Source organism: Neophocaena asiaeorientalis, unplaced genomic scaffold, assembly GCF_003031525.2.
Source record: "Neophocaena asiaeorientalis asiaeorientalis breed wild unplaced genomic scaffold, Neophocaena_asiaeorientalis_V1.1 scaffold346, whole genome shotgun sequence".
Classification (NCBI taxonomy): domain Eukaryota; kingdom Metazoa; phylum Chordata; class Mammalia; order Artiodactyla; family Phocoenidae; genus Neophocaena; species Neophocaena asiaeorientalis.
Window position 1 is genome coordinate 823498 of NW_020175400.1, and position 13089 is coordinate 836586.

The window sequence follows — 13089 nt, forward strand, 5'->3', positions numbered from 1 at the left end:
AGTGGTTAAGACTCCGAGCTCCCAATATGGGGGACCCGGGTTCAATCCCTGGTCAGGGAACTAGATCCCACATGCATGAGCAACTAAGAGTTCATATGCCACAACTAAGGAGCCCATGAGCCGCAACTAAGGAGCACACCTCCCGCAACTAAGACCCGGCACAACCAAATAAATAAATAATAAATATTTTTTAAAAATCACTACTCTACTCTCTGTCTCTATAGATTTTCCTATTCTGGACATTTCATATAAATGGAATCCTACAGTATATGGTTCTTTGTGACTGGTGTCTTTTACTTAGCATAATGTTTTCAAGCTTTGTCATTATTGTAGTATTTATCAGTACTACCTTCTTTTTATGGCCAAATAATATTCCATTATATGTATAGACACAATTTATTCAGCCATTTAATGGTTGATGGGCATTTGGGTTGTTTCCACTTTGGCTATTATGAATAATGATGCTATGAACACTTGCATATAAGTTTTTGGATATATGTTTTCATTTCTCTTAGGTATATACCTAAGAGTGGAAGTACTGGGTATGGTAACTCCATGTATAATATTTTGAGGAACTGACATTGTCTTCTATTGCAGCTGCATCGTCTTACATTTCTTTTAGGAGGGTTATGAGGGTTTCAAATTTTTTCGCATCTTTGCCCACTCTTGCTATCATTTATCTTTTTTGTTATAGCCATCCTAGTAGATGGGAAGTGGTATCTTGTTGTGATTTTTTTTTTTTTGGTATATAATTTGCAAATATTTTCTCCCATTCTGTGGGTTGTCTTTTCACTTTGTTGATGGTGTCCTCTGAATCAAAAAATTTTAGTTTTTATACAGTCTAGTTTATCTGCATGTATTTCTCTTTTTTGCCTCGGCCATGCCACGCAGCTTGCGGGATCTCAGTTCCCCAACTGGGGACTGAACCTGGGGCCATGGCGGTGAAAGCGCCAAATCCTAACCACTAGACCACCAGGGAACTCCCTACCTGCGTATATTTTTTTAACGGTAACTTTATAACAATACCTCAAATGGAAAACCAGTATCAGTGATTTGTCATAAACAGAAGATGACTGTAAAAATAAATCCTTTTATAAATCTATTTAATAAAGAGAAGGCAAATGTAAAAACAAATCTATGTATAAATAAAACTAAAACTTTGTTTATAGGCTGGCTCAAAGCATTTTGCTGTGGTATGGGGGTCTTACTTTGGGAAACACCATTATGCCCTGCACCTGCCTGGCTTAGTTATTGATTATCTTTGGGCACCAGTTTCTTCATCAACAGAAAAGAGTACCTTTTTTAAGCCATAGAAACATTTTTTTCCAGCTAAATTTTTTTTTTTTGCAAACCTGTTTATAAAACAAATAGAATAGAGCTGTCTGGTTGAAATGGAGACTGGGAGGCAGGGTGTCTGATGTTCCCCTCTCCAATCTCCCTCACCTGCCCTGTGGTACCTCCAAGGTTTCCAGAGCTCTAAGGAATCCAGTTTAAAAACCAGGGGATCCCAAACTGTTGTTCAGGAACATGGCCGGCTACATCAGAATCCCCTGGTGGCTAACTAAAAGCATTAACTAAAGGGAAAAGGATTTCAATAAGAATAGATACATGTATATGTTTAACTGAATCACTTTGCTGTACACCTGAAACTATCATAGCATTGTTAATCAACTATACTCCAATATAAAATAAAAAGTTAAAAAAAATATTGATTCCTGGACCTCAATTCAGACTGCTGAATCAGACTCCAGGGGTGGTCCCCTGCAGCTGTATGTCTCACGCATGCTCCAGGTGATCTGATAGGAGGCACTGATATGGGCCCTCCCTGCTTGAATGGGCTGGGATATCTGAATTTAGGAAACTGTTGATTCCTGTCCTCAGGTATCATAGTCACCTGTTTTAACTGGAGCAGAGACTCAGGTGGGAACTGGCAAAATGCCACAAAGATGGCACAAAGATGCCTCTGAAGCCACCCAGCAACACCTGCTCCGGGGCTCCCAGGAGGCAGGCAAGTAACATGTGCTCCCCATGGCCCAGGAGCCCTCTGGTGCGACAAGGACAAAGGACCTCCCCACCCAGCCCTGGCTGTGACCCCGCAGGTGACTCAGAGGCCCTCTGCCAATGTGCCTGTCCACCCCCATACTCCCCTGGGGCCTCACTTACCTCTTAAACCAGAGGTTCAGGCCGGGATGCCCCAGAGGCTTGACACACCTCAGCAGCTTCGGCCCCAGCAGCCTCTTCAGCAGGCTGTGGGCCAGGAAGACGAGGTCCACACAGGTGAGGACAAACAATGCCAGGGCCCTCTGGAAATCCAGGAGGCAGGCCATCAGCAGGAAGGCAGCAAATGCTGGGAGTAGGTGGAGGATGAAACAGAGCCGGGGTCATCCATAATGACACTGGCGTCTGCAGGACCCCGCAGCCCTATCCTCCAGCTCCACCTTACTCCAGCCAGAGCTCTCTGAGCCTTAGTTTCTTCATCTGGAAATGAGCACCATTGCCTCTATTTTGTCAGAGGGTCATTATGAAGTTAATTGACAGAATGTGTGTAGAAGGGCTTTGCAAACTATACAGTGCTGACCAAAGTGCTGAGGGAGATGTTTAAGGAGGAGGCAAGACAGCATGAATCTCTGAGCATCAACGGAGCACCTGCTATGTTCCAGAGCCACATTAGGTTTCGAGGAGGACAGAGGTGGATAAGTCAGTGGCTCCAGGAAGGCATTCACTTGTGTGTCAGGATCCCGTTCTGAATATTCATCAGTGACCATTTTTCTTCCTGGAATTTACTTTTCCCCCTTTGCCCTTCTCCCCATCTGAGCAGCTAAGCCAGTCTGTGCTATACCTCAAGAGAGGAATATGATAGCAGATAGCAGAGGGGAACTATCTCTCCCTGGCTTATGAATTTCAAGAGCCAGAGCCCTTGAAGAACGGAAAGGACTTATAACCTTTCCATTGGATAAAAAATGTGGGATGGAACATTTTGAATAAGTGTAATCCCTCCCCCTCCCCCTCCCCCTGTGCTGCCAGACTAGTTAGAGGATACCCGTGGGTCCCAGAGAAGAGGACTCTGAGCCAGGGGAGGTGGCAAAAGCCCAGGCATATTTGTGGCATTGCAAGCAAAGGCGTCCTGCCCCAGGGAGGCAGCAAAATGTCACAGAGAGGAATACGCATGGAATGCGTGGGCAGGCAGAAGGCTTCTAAGGTTCCGCACACCTCAGCAGGCACCGAAGCAGAGGAAATGATCTCTATGAGTGGCTCAGACAGAAAGGAGGCCAGAACAGGCCCACGATGGAGATGGGGGTGTCTCCATGGCTACTTGCAGCGGCAGAGAACCCAGGACCAGTTGGGGAAGTGGACAGGTTAGCAGACCCTTGAGAACTGATTGATTGTGGATAATCACCCCCAGGGACTCCTGAGGAAAGAGGTGAAGGCATATTCCAAACTGACAGACGTTCAGTTCCTATCCCTCACTTGGAACAATGAAATTGAAATAGAAACTTTATTTTCCATAAGTCAAGTTATGAAAAATAAAGTTACTCTTCTCTGATGCAGAAGTTTGTGGGCTGGGACATCTGTATGGGGGTTAGTTAGAAGCACACAGGTGAGGCTCTGCAGGGCAGCGCCAGGGATGCAGGCATAGGGCTGTGGGAAGTCAAAGGAGGGGGAGCTGGTGGGAGACAGGCACCAAGGTCAGCACGATTTATAGCACAGCCAGAATTACTCCTCACACCCATTTCATGGGTCGGTACTGTGGTGATCCCCATTTAGAGATGAGAAGTGAAGTGACTCACACAGGGAGGAAATTGGACTGGAATTCCAACCTGGGTCTGTCTGTGGCCAGCAGGAACTGGCACGTCGTGTAGGAGAGAGGGCTGTGTGGACAAGTCCTCCAGGAAGGACACGGGAGAGACATGTATTAGGAAGTATTTTCATCCTTCTAGGATCCATTCACCTCTCCAGTGATAGGATTTTCTGTTCCTTTTGGGCACCCCTCCCTACTCTTAGCCCATGTGGTCCCGCGGTGTCTGACCCACTTCAGGGGTGGGAGACCACAGCATCCCCTGGGCCCAGGGATGGGCACATGACCCGAGCTAGGCCCATCAAAGGCCTCCAGGGACTTGGCTGGAAATATGGGCAAGAGGTACACTCTTCTGAGATTGGGGACGCTGAGGCCCTCCCTGTCAGTCAGCCTCCAGTGTTATCTTTGCATCCATGGAGAAAGCCCACCTAAGGCCAGGAAGCCATTGCTATGGCTCAGACTAAGTGCTGAGAGCATGAGCTTCATTTCTCTACCACACCTACTTCAGGAAGTACGTGAAGAGCCTTGCCATAGAAGACGTGATACAATAAAGATATCAAAGAGCTGGAGGGAATCAAAATCCCAAACATGGAGAAAGTAAGGGAGGATTTAATGATTGAGACTGAGTTCCTGACAGCCAAGACAAAAGTGGAAATAGGATATGGTAGGTCATTTCCATTATCTGCTAGAAGGAATTCAATCATTTCTTCAAGAGAAACAAATCTGAGTCTGAGTGAAGGTGGACACAAGGGAAACCAAGACGGCCCTGCTCAGCTCCTGCCAAAGGAAGACTTCGCGGTGTCCGACATCTCGAGGAGGAAGCTGCCAGGGCCATGAACCAGCCCCATCGCAGCAGGGCATCCTGCTTTTGATTTCATCATGAAGACTGGGGCCCCTGCTGTCATGCCTCCATGTCCTCTCCCCTGTGTAGTCCCCATGAAGGCCTCTGCATCCACACCCACCTCCCCTGTCGATCTCCCACCTGCCAAGCCAAATTGAGCCTCCAGCTGTGAGGATCTGCACCTCCGCCTGGGCCCTGGACCCCTCCTTCCCCGTGCCCAGGGGACCTTGCTCCACCAGTCATCTCCACCTCCTCACTCTTCCCCTTCTTTCTACAAACTCCCTGCCTCAGTTCATAAACACAGTCAAAGTGTCTCCCTTCACAAACACACCCCCTTCCTTGACACTGCCACAGACTTCCTTTAATATTCCCGCCCAGTTCTCATTTAAAAATTTCTCACAAGAGCTGTCTAGACTTACCGTCTACACTGCCTCTCCTCCTGTTCTCCATCCAGGTTTTGCAAGTCCACCCTAAGTCACCATGACTTCCTTGTCCCTAAATCCCACGGACACTGCTCCATCCTTGGCCCGCTGGTCCGCTTATCGCAGAGATGCTGGTGATCTTCCCCTCCTTCTTGAAACCCTTCGCTCCCTGGGCTTCTGCACCGACTCTGCTCCTGGTGTCCTGCTGCTGCCCCCACCTGCACGCCTTCTCAGGCTGTCTCAGGACTCCTCTTCCTCTCTAGTTCCTTCCGTGTGGCTGGTCCCCAGGTTTCCATCCGTGAACCACCTCTCAATTCGTTCTCCAAGCACCCCTGGGAAACCTCTTCTCCTCCTGGAGGGCTTGGCAGCGGTTACCTCCAACACACTGTCCAAAACAGCTCACCATCCGCCTCCCTGCTGAGATCCCCTCCTCCACCCCTGTTCCCTGGCTCTGGCGGGCAGCATCACCCAGCCCCGTGGTCCAAGCAGAACCCTGAGGCATCCTGGATTCCAGGGCCTCCTTCATCCTGCACAGGTGATCAGCTCCCAAGTCTGGCTGGTGTGGCTTCTCGAAGATTTCTCAGATCCACCCACTTCCATCCTCCAGCACTTCATCTTCTCCCATATGGAACGTGGTCCTGAACATCTCCTTCTCCCGTCTTTCCTGTCTGTCTCTTCTGGGTTTCCACAATGTGAATCCAAACTTGACACTTCCTGGTTTAAATCCTTCAATAGCTCTCTCTGGCCTTGGAGGTAAAATCCAAGTTTCTCCAACTCCCTCCCAATACCTGGCCCCTTCTCATCCCTCCAGCCTCATCCTCTGGCACTCCCGGTCTAGAACTTTACCCTCCAGCCACACTTGAATGTTTATCAGCTGCCTGCCCACATACTGCAGGTTTTCACCTTTGCTTGTGTGTTCCTCTGCCTTCTCACTCCTATTGTCCTTCCCCTTTTACCTGGTTAACTCCTGTTCAATCTGTGAGACTGGAATGTTACCTCCTCCTGGAAGTCCTCCCTGATCACCGCCACATCCTTCCTTGGTGCTCCCAGATGGCTCTCGGCATCATGTGGAAATATTTGTTCCCCTCTCACTTACTGATCAGAGAGTACCTTGGGAACAAGATCTGGTCTGGTTCAATCCTCATTCCCCAGCTTCTGGAACAAGAGCTGGCCCTGAGTTGGTGCTCAACAAACCTTTGTTGAGTTATTGGGTAAGTGAATGACGCTGCCCTGAGACATGGATGGCTGGGGTGGAGGTGGCTGAAACCTGGGTGGTGGGAGCCATGGGGCTAAGCAGGAGTGCCTGTCTCCCTGGTGGGGCTGGGCCCCAAGCTCACCAGTACACAGCAGGCCTGTGCAGATCCATCGAAGCAGCTGTGCATGCTCCCTGCAGAAGCATCACCCTCAGGGCTGGCTGCAGGCTCCTCCTGGAGAGAAGACCAGCAGGGTCTATGAGTGGCGCCCCCAGACTCCCACCCCTGTGGGGATTCTCAACACCTCCAGGTAGAAGCCACTCAGGTATGTCCCCAGTAAAATGGCAACATGGGGCGAGCCAGGCACTGGCCTTGACATCCCACAGGGTTACAGGGCAACCCTAGCCCAGAGCAAACTGAGGAATGGCTCAGGCCGTCCACTCCTTCTGGCCTCTGTCTGTACCAGCTGTGTCTCAGCCTGGAGATGCACCACTACCCCAGTGATCATCCTGCCTCCAGGGTTTGGGAAGGAACCAACTGAGACAATAAGGAAGAACCTTACCAACATACAGAAATGCACAGACCACGATGGCTGCCTCCCCTCCCCTGTCCCGTATCCAACTGTCTGAGGAGCAAAGTGGGGAGGCGCCCAGCTCTGCATTTACTCCTGTGGGACATTATCCTCTGAGTCAACAGCACCTCCCAGAGAGAGGAAGTGTGAACAGTCCACTGGCAGCCATCACACAGCCCCACTGCCTTCCGGACCCGGTGCAAATGCCAATTCTTGTCTGGTCACTTGGTCACTTGTCTGTCCCCGGAGGAAAGGCTGGTACCTGAATACCTCTGAGGTCTCCCTGGCTGAGCATGTAGGAGATGCTCACTCACACTCATTCAGCCACCAGTCACTTTTTAAAGGAAACTCTCTCCCCTCTCTCTGTCCCCACTGCCCACCTCCTAAGTGAGGCATTTTTCCTCAATCTCGTCCCAAGGCAGACAGATGGAATCCGCAACCCCACCTGGCTGAATGCTTGAAACCGAGCAGGACCCTATGGACCTTCTGGGCACAGAAGCCTATGTCCCCTGTTTCTTGTTTGTAGGGAACAGACTCCAGCCTCCGTGACCTTCCCTGAGTCCCAAGGGGCAGATTCAAACAGTTGTTAATCAGGGAAGGGAAGGCATGCAGAGACAAGGGAGGAACAGTCAAGAAACAATAGTGCAACTTTGGGGCAGAGTCCTGGGTCCCCTTCAAGGGAAACACATAACAATATCTTTGAGCTCTTTACAGAACTAAAACCCAACAGATGGGAAATGTCAGCATTCTTCATTCCAGAAAAGACCACCTGAGCCCAGATTAAAGGAACCAGAGAAGCTCATCAAGAAGATTACCTGAAACAAAATTAAAGGGGTGCAGGCCCTGCACACACCCTAGTCTTGTCAGCCATCCCACCCTTGAACCATTGCTATAAAACTCCTCACCAAATGCTCCTGGGTGGGGACACACAGTTTTCGAGGGCGGGAGCCGGCTGTGTCTCCCTTTGCCTGGCAAAGCAATAAAGCTATGCTTTTCTACTTCACCCAAAACTCTGTCTCCGAGATTCGATTTGGCACTGGTGCGCAGAAGCCAAGTTTTTGGCAACACGCTCTCATCTGCTCAGGATCTGGCCAGTCAGGACCACCCCCTCCCCAGTAGACCTGGGTGTCAGGAGGCCAAGCTCTAGGTTCCATTTGCTGCCTGTGTGACCTGGGTCCATCTCTCTCCCTCTCTGGGCTTCAGCCTCCCCATGTGAAAGGAGGGGCCTGGCCCAGTCTAGGGGTTTTCAAACTAAGCTTCAAGGTTCCCTGAGGTGCCCCAGAGACCGAATGGGGTAGAAGGCAGATGGGGAGTAAAGAGGGGACCAGGCTGGTTCAGGGCCCCCATCCAACTTCAACCAGAGCAGCCCCTCAGTCAGTATAAACTGGGGTCCCCCATGGGATTTTCATTCTGGCCGCTTCAAAGCAGATTGGGAACCTCTGGCCCGGCTCACCTCTGAGGCCGAGGTCAGCAGGACTCATCTGTTGGCTAAAACACATTTACTCCTTTCTTCAGCAAAGGTCCAGCAAGCCCCTTCCCTGTCAGGAGGCCAGGTTCCCCACAGGGGCCTCCTCCCCAGGCCAGCCCACATCCTTCCTGGAGACGACTTACCACCCTGAGGAGGGTTCCGGGCCAGCCTTGCTCCCGCTGTCCCTGACTTCTGCAGGGCTTGAGTCCCTGTGCCAGGGTCCCGGCCTTCCTCCTAAAGCCACCAGAGATGGACCGGAGTGTGCCTCCCGCCTCACGCGAGAATTACAGCTGGGGGCCTGGAGTGCGGAGAGACCCCAGGCTGCCACCAGTGTGCCCACAGTCGCCTCGGGAGTGGGCTGGGGACTTATCCTTTAATTTCTTTTTTTTTTCTGGCTGTGCGGCGAGGCATGTGGGATCCTAGTTCCCCAACCAAGGATCGAACCCGCGCCCCCCTCACCGCCCCCGCCACAGTGGAAGCACAGAGTCTTAACCACTGGATGGCCAGGGAAGTGCCTTCCTCCTTACCATTTAGATCACAGCTGAAATGTCACTTCCTGGGTGAGCCCTTCCCTGACCTTTCTGACGAGGGCAGGCTCTACTGGCACATGATAGGTGTGCACAGATGTTTCATGAGTGATTACGGGGGCTGCTCTGTGTGGAGGAGGTCAACACACTGCGGGGGTCCTAAGTGTTCAAGCAAAGAGGTGAGGAGGAGGGGGGGGCGGGAGGAAAATGATGAACAAAGGCCCCTCCCACCAGGAGGGGCCAAACCAGCGTCGGGGAGGGGACAGGCCAGGCTTTCCAACAGCTCAGCCCCCATGTTCTCCAAACCACCAGCCGCTGATGTGAGAGAGCTGGCCTCTCTTAGGCTCGGTGTGTCGTCCTCCGTGCGCCAGACCTTGCAGCTGAAAGACAAAGTCAGGGCCCAAAGCCGAAAGGGGAGGCCAGGCAGGACCCAGATGAGAGGCTGGGCAAAGGGCAGAGGATGGAAGGGAGGAGGCGGGGAGCAGGGAGCAGTGGCCTGGCATAGCCTCTCCCGTCCCAGAGCTCAACCCTCATTGTGCCAGGGGCCCCAGTGACAGAGGAAGGCCCCCGCTCCCTGCACTCCTGAACCTGTGAGAGGCAAGTCCTTGTAAATCTGGGAGGTCAGGCAGAAACAGGGCAAGGTCTGCCCACTTCATAGAGTAGGAAAGGAGGGAATTATGTATAGCATGTGTATGTATCTGAAAGGCATTTTTCTGAAGACAGGTCTTAGCTTTCATCATTCACCGCAACAGGTTAAAACCATTGCCATTAAGTGATATTTTCATTGTATTACAGTCTCCCATCTCTGAAAGATGGAGAGACGATATCCTGAAGACAACATTCCAGTCCCTGGATCCAACTATACCTGAAACCAGTACTACCCCTGGACTTTTCAATTACAGGAGCCAATATAGTCCTTTTTTTTTTTTCTGTTTCTTTCTTTCTTTCTTTTTTTTTTCTTTGCTGAAGCTCAGTTCATAGGCCTAAACTCATCTGTAAATAAGAGCCCTAATGAAGACTCCATCTCTCTTCACTCCTGTCCCCTCTCTTTTTCTTCCCCTTGGGTAGCACCCTACCTTGCCCGAGCGCCAGACTGGCTAAGCTCACATACCCAGGAGCACACGTGCAAGGGCACACATGAGCAGGCCCACGTAGGGAAGTACACACAAAGGCAGAGCCTGGGAAAGCCCAGCCACCCATGCAAACAGAGACACACAGCTGCACGGAGAGGGGCAGGCTCTTCTTCCTACTCACATATTTGTGGTCAACAAGTCCCTCTCAGGGAGATGGAAGCACGTGTTTCCACGGGGACGGGCTGGATCCAACCTGCTTGCGCTTTGGCCTGTCTTCTCATCTCAGTGGAAATTCCTGGGCAGAGTCCAGAGTTGGAGTTGGCTGGGCCTCCCACCTGGCTTTGTCCAGCACGGTCTCCAGAGCCCAGGGCCACAGCTGGGGTAGGGACCCTGGCCTCTCTCAGGGAAAAGAGGAAACGGGGCAAGTGGGCCTCACTCTAGGCCTGGCCTGCCGAGCTCCTGCCTCATAACTGAATCTGCCTTCTTCCTCAATGACGCCTTCCTCTCCACTCTTTCCTGCTCCCAAACAGGCCCACCTCTTCCAGGAAGCTCAGCTTTATTACTCTCACTCTCCCCACATCCCCTCCTGGGGCCTCCTTTTCCACCTGCCATCAGTGCTACTCAGTTTTTTGGATCATGTGTTTTATCGTTCGTTTTGCATCTTACACAGTCTCCCTTTCCTCACTGGATCAGTAATTATAACAGCAACCTATTTTCCTGAGCTTGAAGATAAGGAAAGCAGTGTAGCGCCATAAATAGTAAAAGTGTTTCAGGTCTAGGTGGTCTTGAAAACAAAACAAAATCACAGCTTGCCCTTTGGTTCCATGGCTTTTTAACTGACACCTAAGCAACAGCATGCAAAGTCAATGGACAAAGCCTTTAACATTTCAGTCCTCAAACTAAACATTAAACTTATCTGACAGGATTGACAACATCTTCTTAATAATTAATCATACACACTCAGGACAAAATCCTTTATGATGCATAAACACTTCTTGGTAACCCAGAGGCGGAGTTACAAGCACATGCTGGTTGTTTTGGAAGTTTGGGAACCATGATGGATGAAGGGTGGGGGGTACCCCTTCTCTTTAAAAACATTTTTTTTGTCATTCTGATTACCAAAGTACTACACATACATCAGCAAACATTTAAACATTATAGAAATATACAAAACACAGGAAGTTAAAAATCCCTCTAATCTGAGCCTTCCAGATATGACCACCACTGAGCTTGTGGAATTTTTCTCCAGACATTTTTCATAAGTGAATACTCTTTTAGGTTATTCATTTTACAAAAGAGGCTTATACTATACCAGCTTTTTTGCAATTTGCTCTTTTGGGTGGAGATCCACACTGTGCCCCACTCACTCTGTTGGAGGCTTGTGTGCTGCCTTGATTACAAACTAAATGTTTGTGGCATCATCTGGTTTATCCTGAGCAGAACACCTGCCACCATGGGCAGCCTCCACAGGGATGGGCTTGCAGCTGCCCTGGCAGGGGGCCTCATCAAGCCCCAGTGAAGGGCAGACAGGACTGTACTTGCTTCTCTACCTCTGCCCACTTCTAACTTCTTCCTCCCCTCCTTCCCCGCTTTCCTGCTCCCTCTCCCCTCCCCTTCCCCCCTCCTCCATCCTCTCCTCTCTCCTCCCCCTCCTCTCTTGGTGCCCAGAGAGAAGCCAGGAGGCACAACACATCCAGGAGGAGCCAAACTTTTTCCAAAACATTCCCTACGCTGCACCTTCGAGCCTTGACATCTTCGTGTGCCCTGATCTCTCAAACAAGGATTTAATAGGCTGTGTGTCTCGAAATGAACCCGGAGCTTAGAGCCCAAAGGTCTAGATTCAGTCCTGGCTCTGAAAGTTAACTGGTTTCCTCATCTGTAAAACGCTAAGTACCTACCTCATAAATAAATATTGATGGGGATTAAATGAGCAAATGCAGGTGAGGTGTTTGGCAGAGAGGCTGGCACCATCAGGCTGGCCGGTGTCATCGCTGTCACAGGTCCCATCTCAGGACTGTCTGGACACACTGCTCTCCTCCTCCAGGCCAGGAGACCCTGTGTTGCTCCCTGCTCCTGCCCTGAAGGAGGGGCAGTCAACAGCGATCCTGGCCCCCAGAAACCAAGTGCTCTTTTCAAGTGGAATTTGGCTGAGAGCCACAGGCTGGGCGGTTGGGAGGCTGGGTGGGTTGGGATGAGACCCCAGGGAAAGAACAAGAGCTGGAGGATTTCATGGGTCCTGGCTGTGCTCCATCCAGCTGTGCGACCTTGGCATGTCACTTGACTCCCTGTGGCCTGTTTCCTGAGGAGATGATCTCACTGGGGTGGTACAGTGAGGCCTGGAACTGAGCCAGAGCTGGGGTGCTAGGTCCAGAGCAGGGCGAGGCAAGGAATATATATATATCTAATGACACAGACTTGTCACAGTTGCAGCATTTGAACTTGTTGTATAAAAAGGAAATCTGTAAATCTATAACTTGGTAACATTTTACAACGCTGTATATTAAAGATGGCTTTCTCAAGAAATCCACAGATTCTCAAGAAATACACAGCCCTATGGTCAAACACTTGTGACATTTGTGCCTCTACTTTTTTTTTTTTTTTTTTTGCTGTACGCGGGCCTCTCACTGTTGTGGCCTCTCCCGTTGCAGAGCACAGGCTCCGGACGCGCAGGCTCAGAGGCCATGGCTCACGGGCCCAGCCGCTCCGCGGCATGTGGGACCTTCCCGGACCAGGGCACGAACCCGTGTTCCCTGCATCGGCAGGCGGACTCTCAACCCCTGCGCCACCAGGGAAGCCCTGTGCCTCTGCTTTTAAAGGTGCTGTGATGGACAGCTGGCATGCCAGGGTTCGAGAAGAGTGGATGGCTTGAAGTGCTTGCCTTTACCTGTGCAAAATCAAGTGGCTGCCTCTGTTCCTATTTTAGTGTAGATTTGATAGTGTCTGTTCCTGTTCCATTCTCCAGGGAGCTTCTCTGTAGACTAACACCGCCACCCACCAAGTGGTGGAGATGCTAGTGTCTGGGTAGTCATGGTTTTCTGTTGGACATTTGAATGTGATAAACAATCCAGCATCACTGGGGAAATACTACACGTGGAATGTGCACGTTTCCAGGGGGCGAACATTGTCAGTCAAGAGGTTTGCAATGATTTCCTTCCTGCCAAAAATAAATGTGAAACTGCAAACAAACAAAAAGGCCAG

General features: G+C 50.6%; 1 protein-coding gene across 1 annotated transcript in view; it reads right to left on the reverse strand.

Moving 5' to 3' along the window:
- The window catches only part of SLC28A1 (solute carrier family 28 member 1), a 55200-nt gene that overhangs the window by 35797 nt on the left and 6314 nt on the right, over positions 1–13089 (reverse strand). The window contains 5 exon segments of the mRNA XM_024766476.1: positions 2164–2347; positions 6397–6458; positions 6460–6486; positions 8435–8581; positions 8935–9326. Coding sequence (XP_024622244.1) covers positions 2164–2347; positions 6397–6458; positions 6460–6486; positions 8435–8581; positions 8935–9326 — 812 coding nt within the window.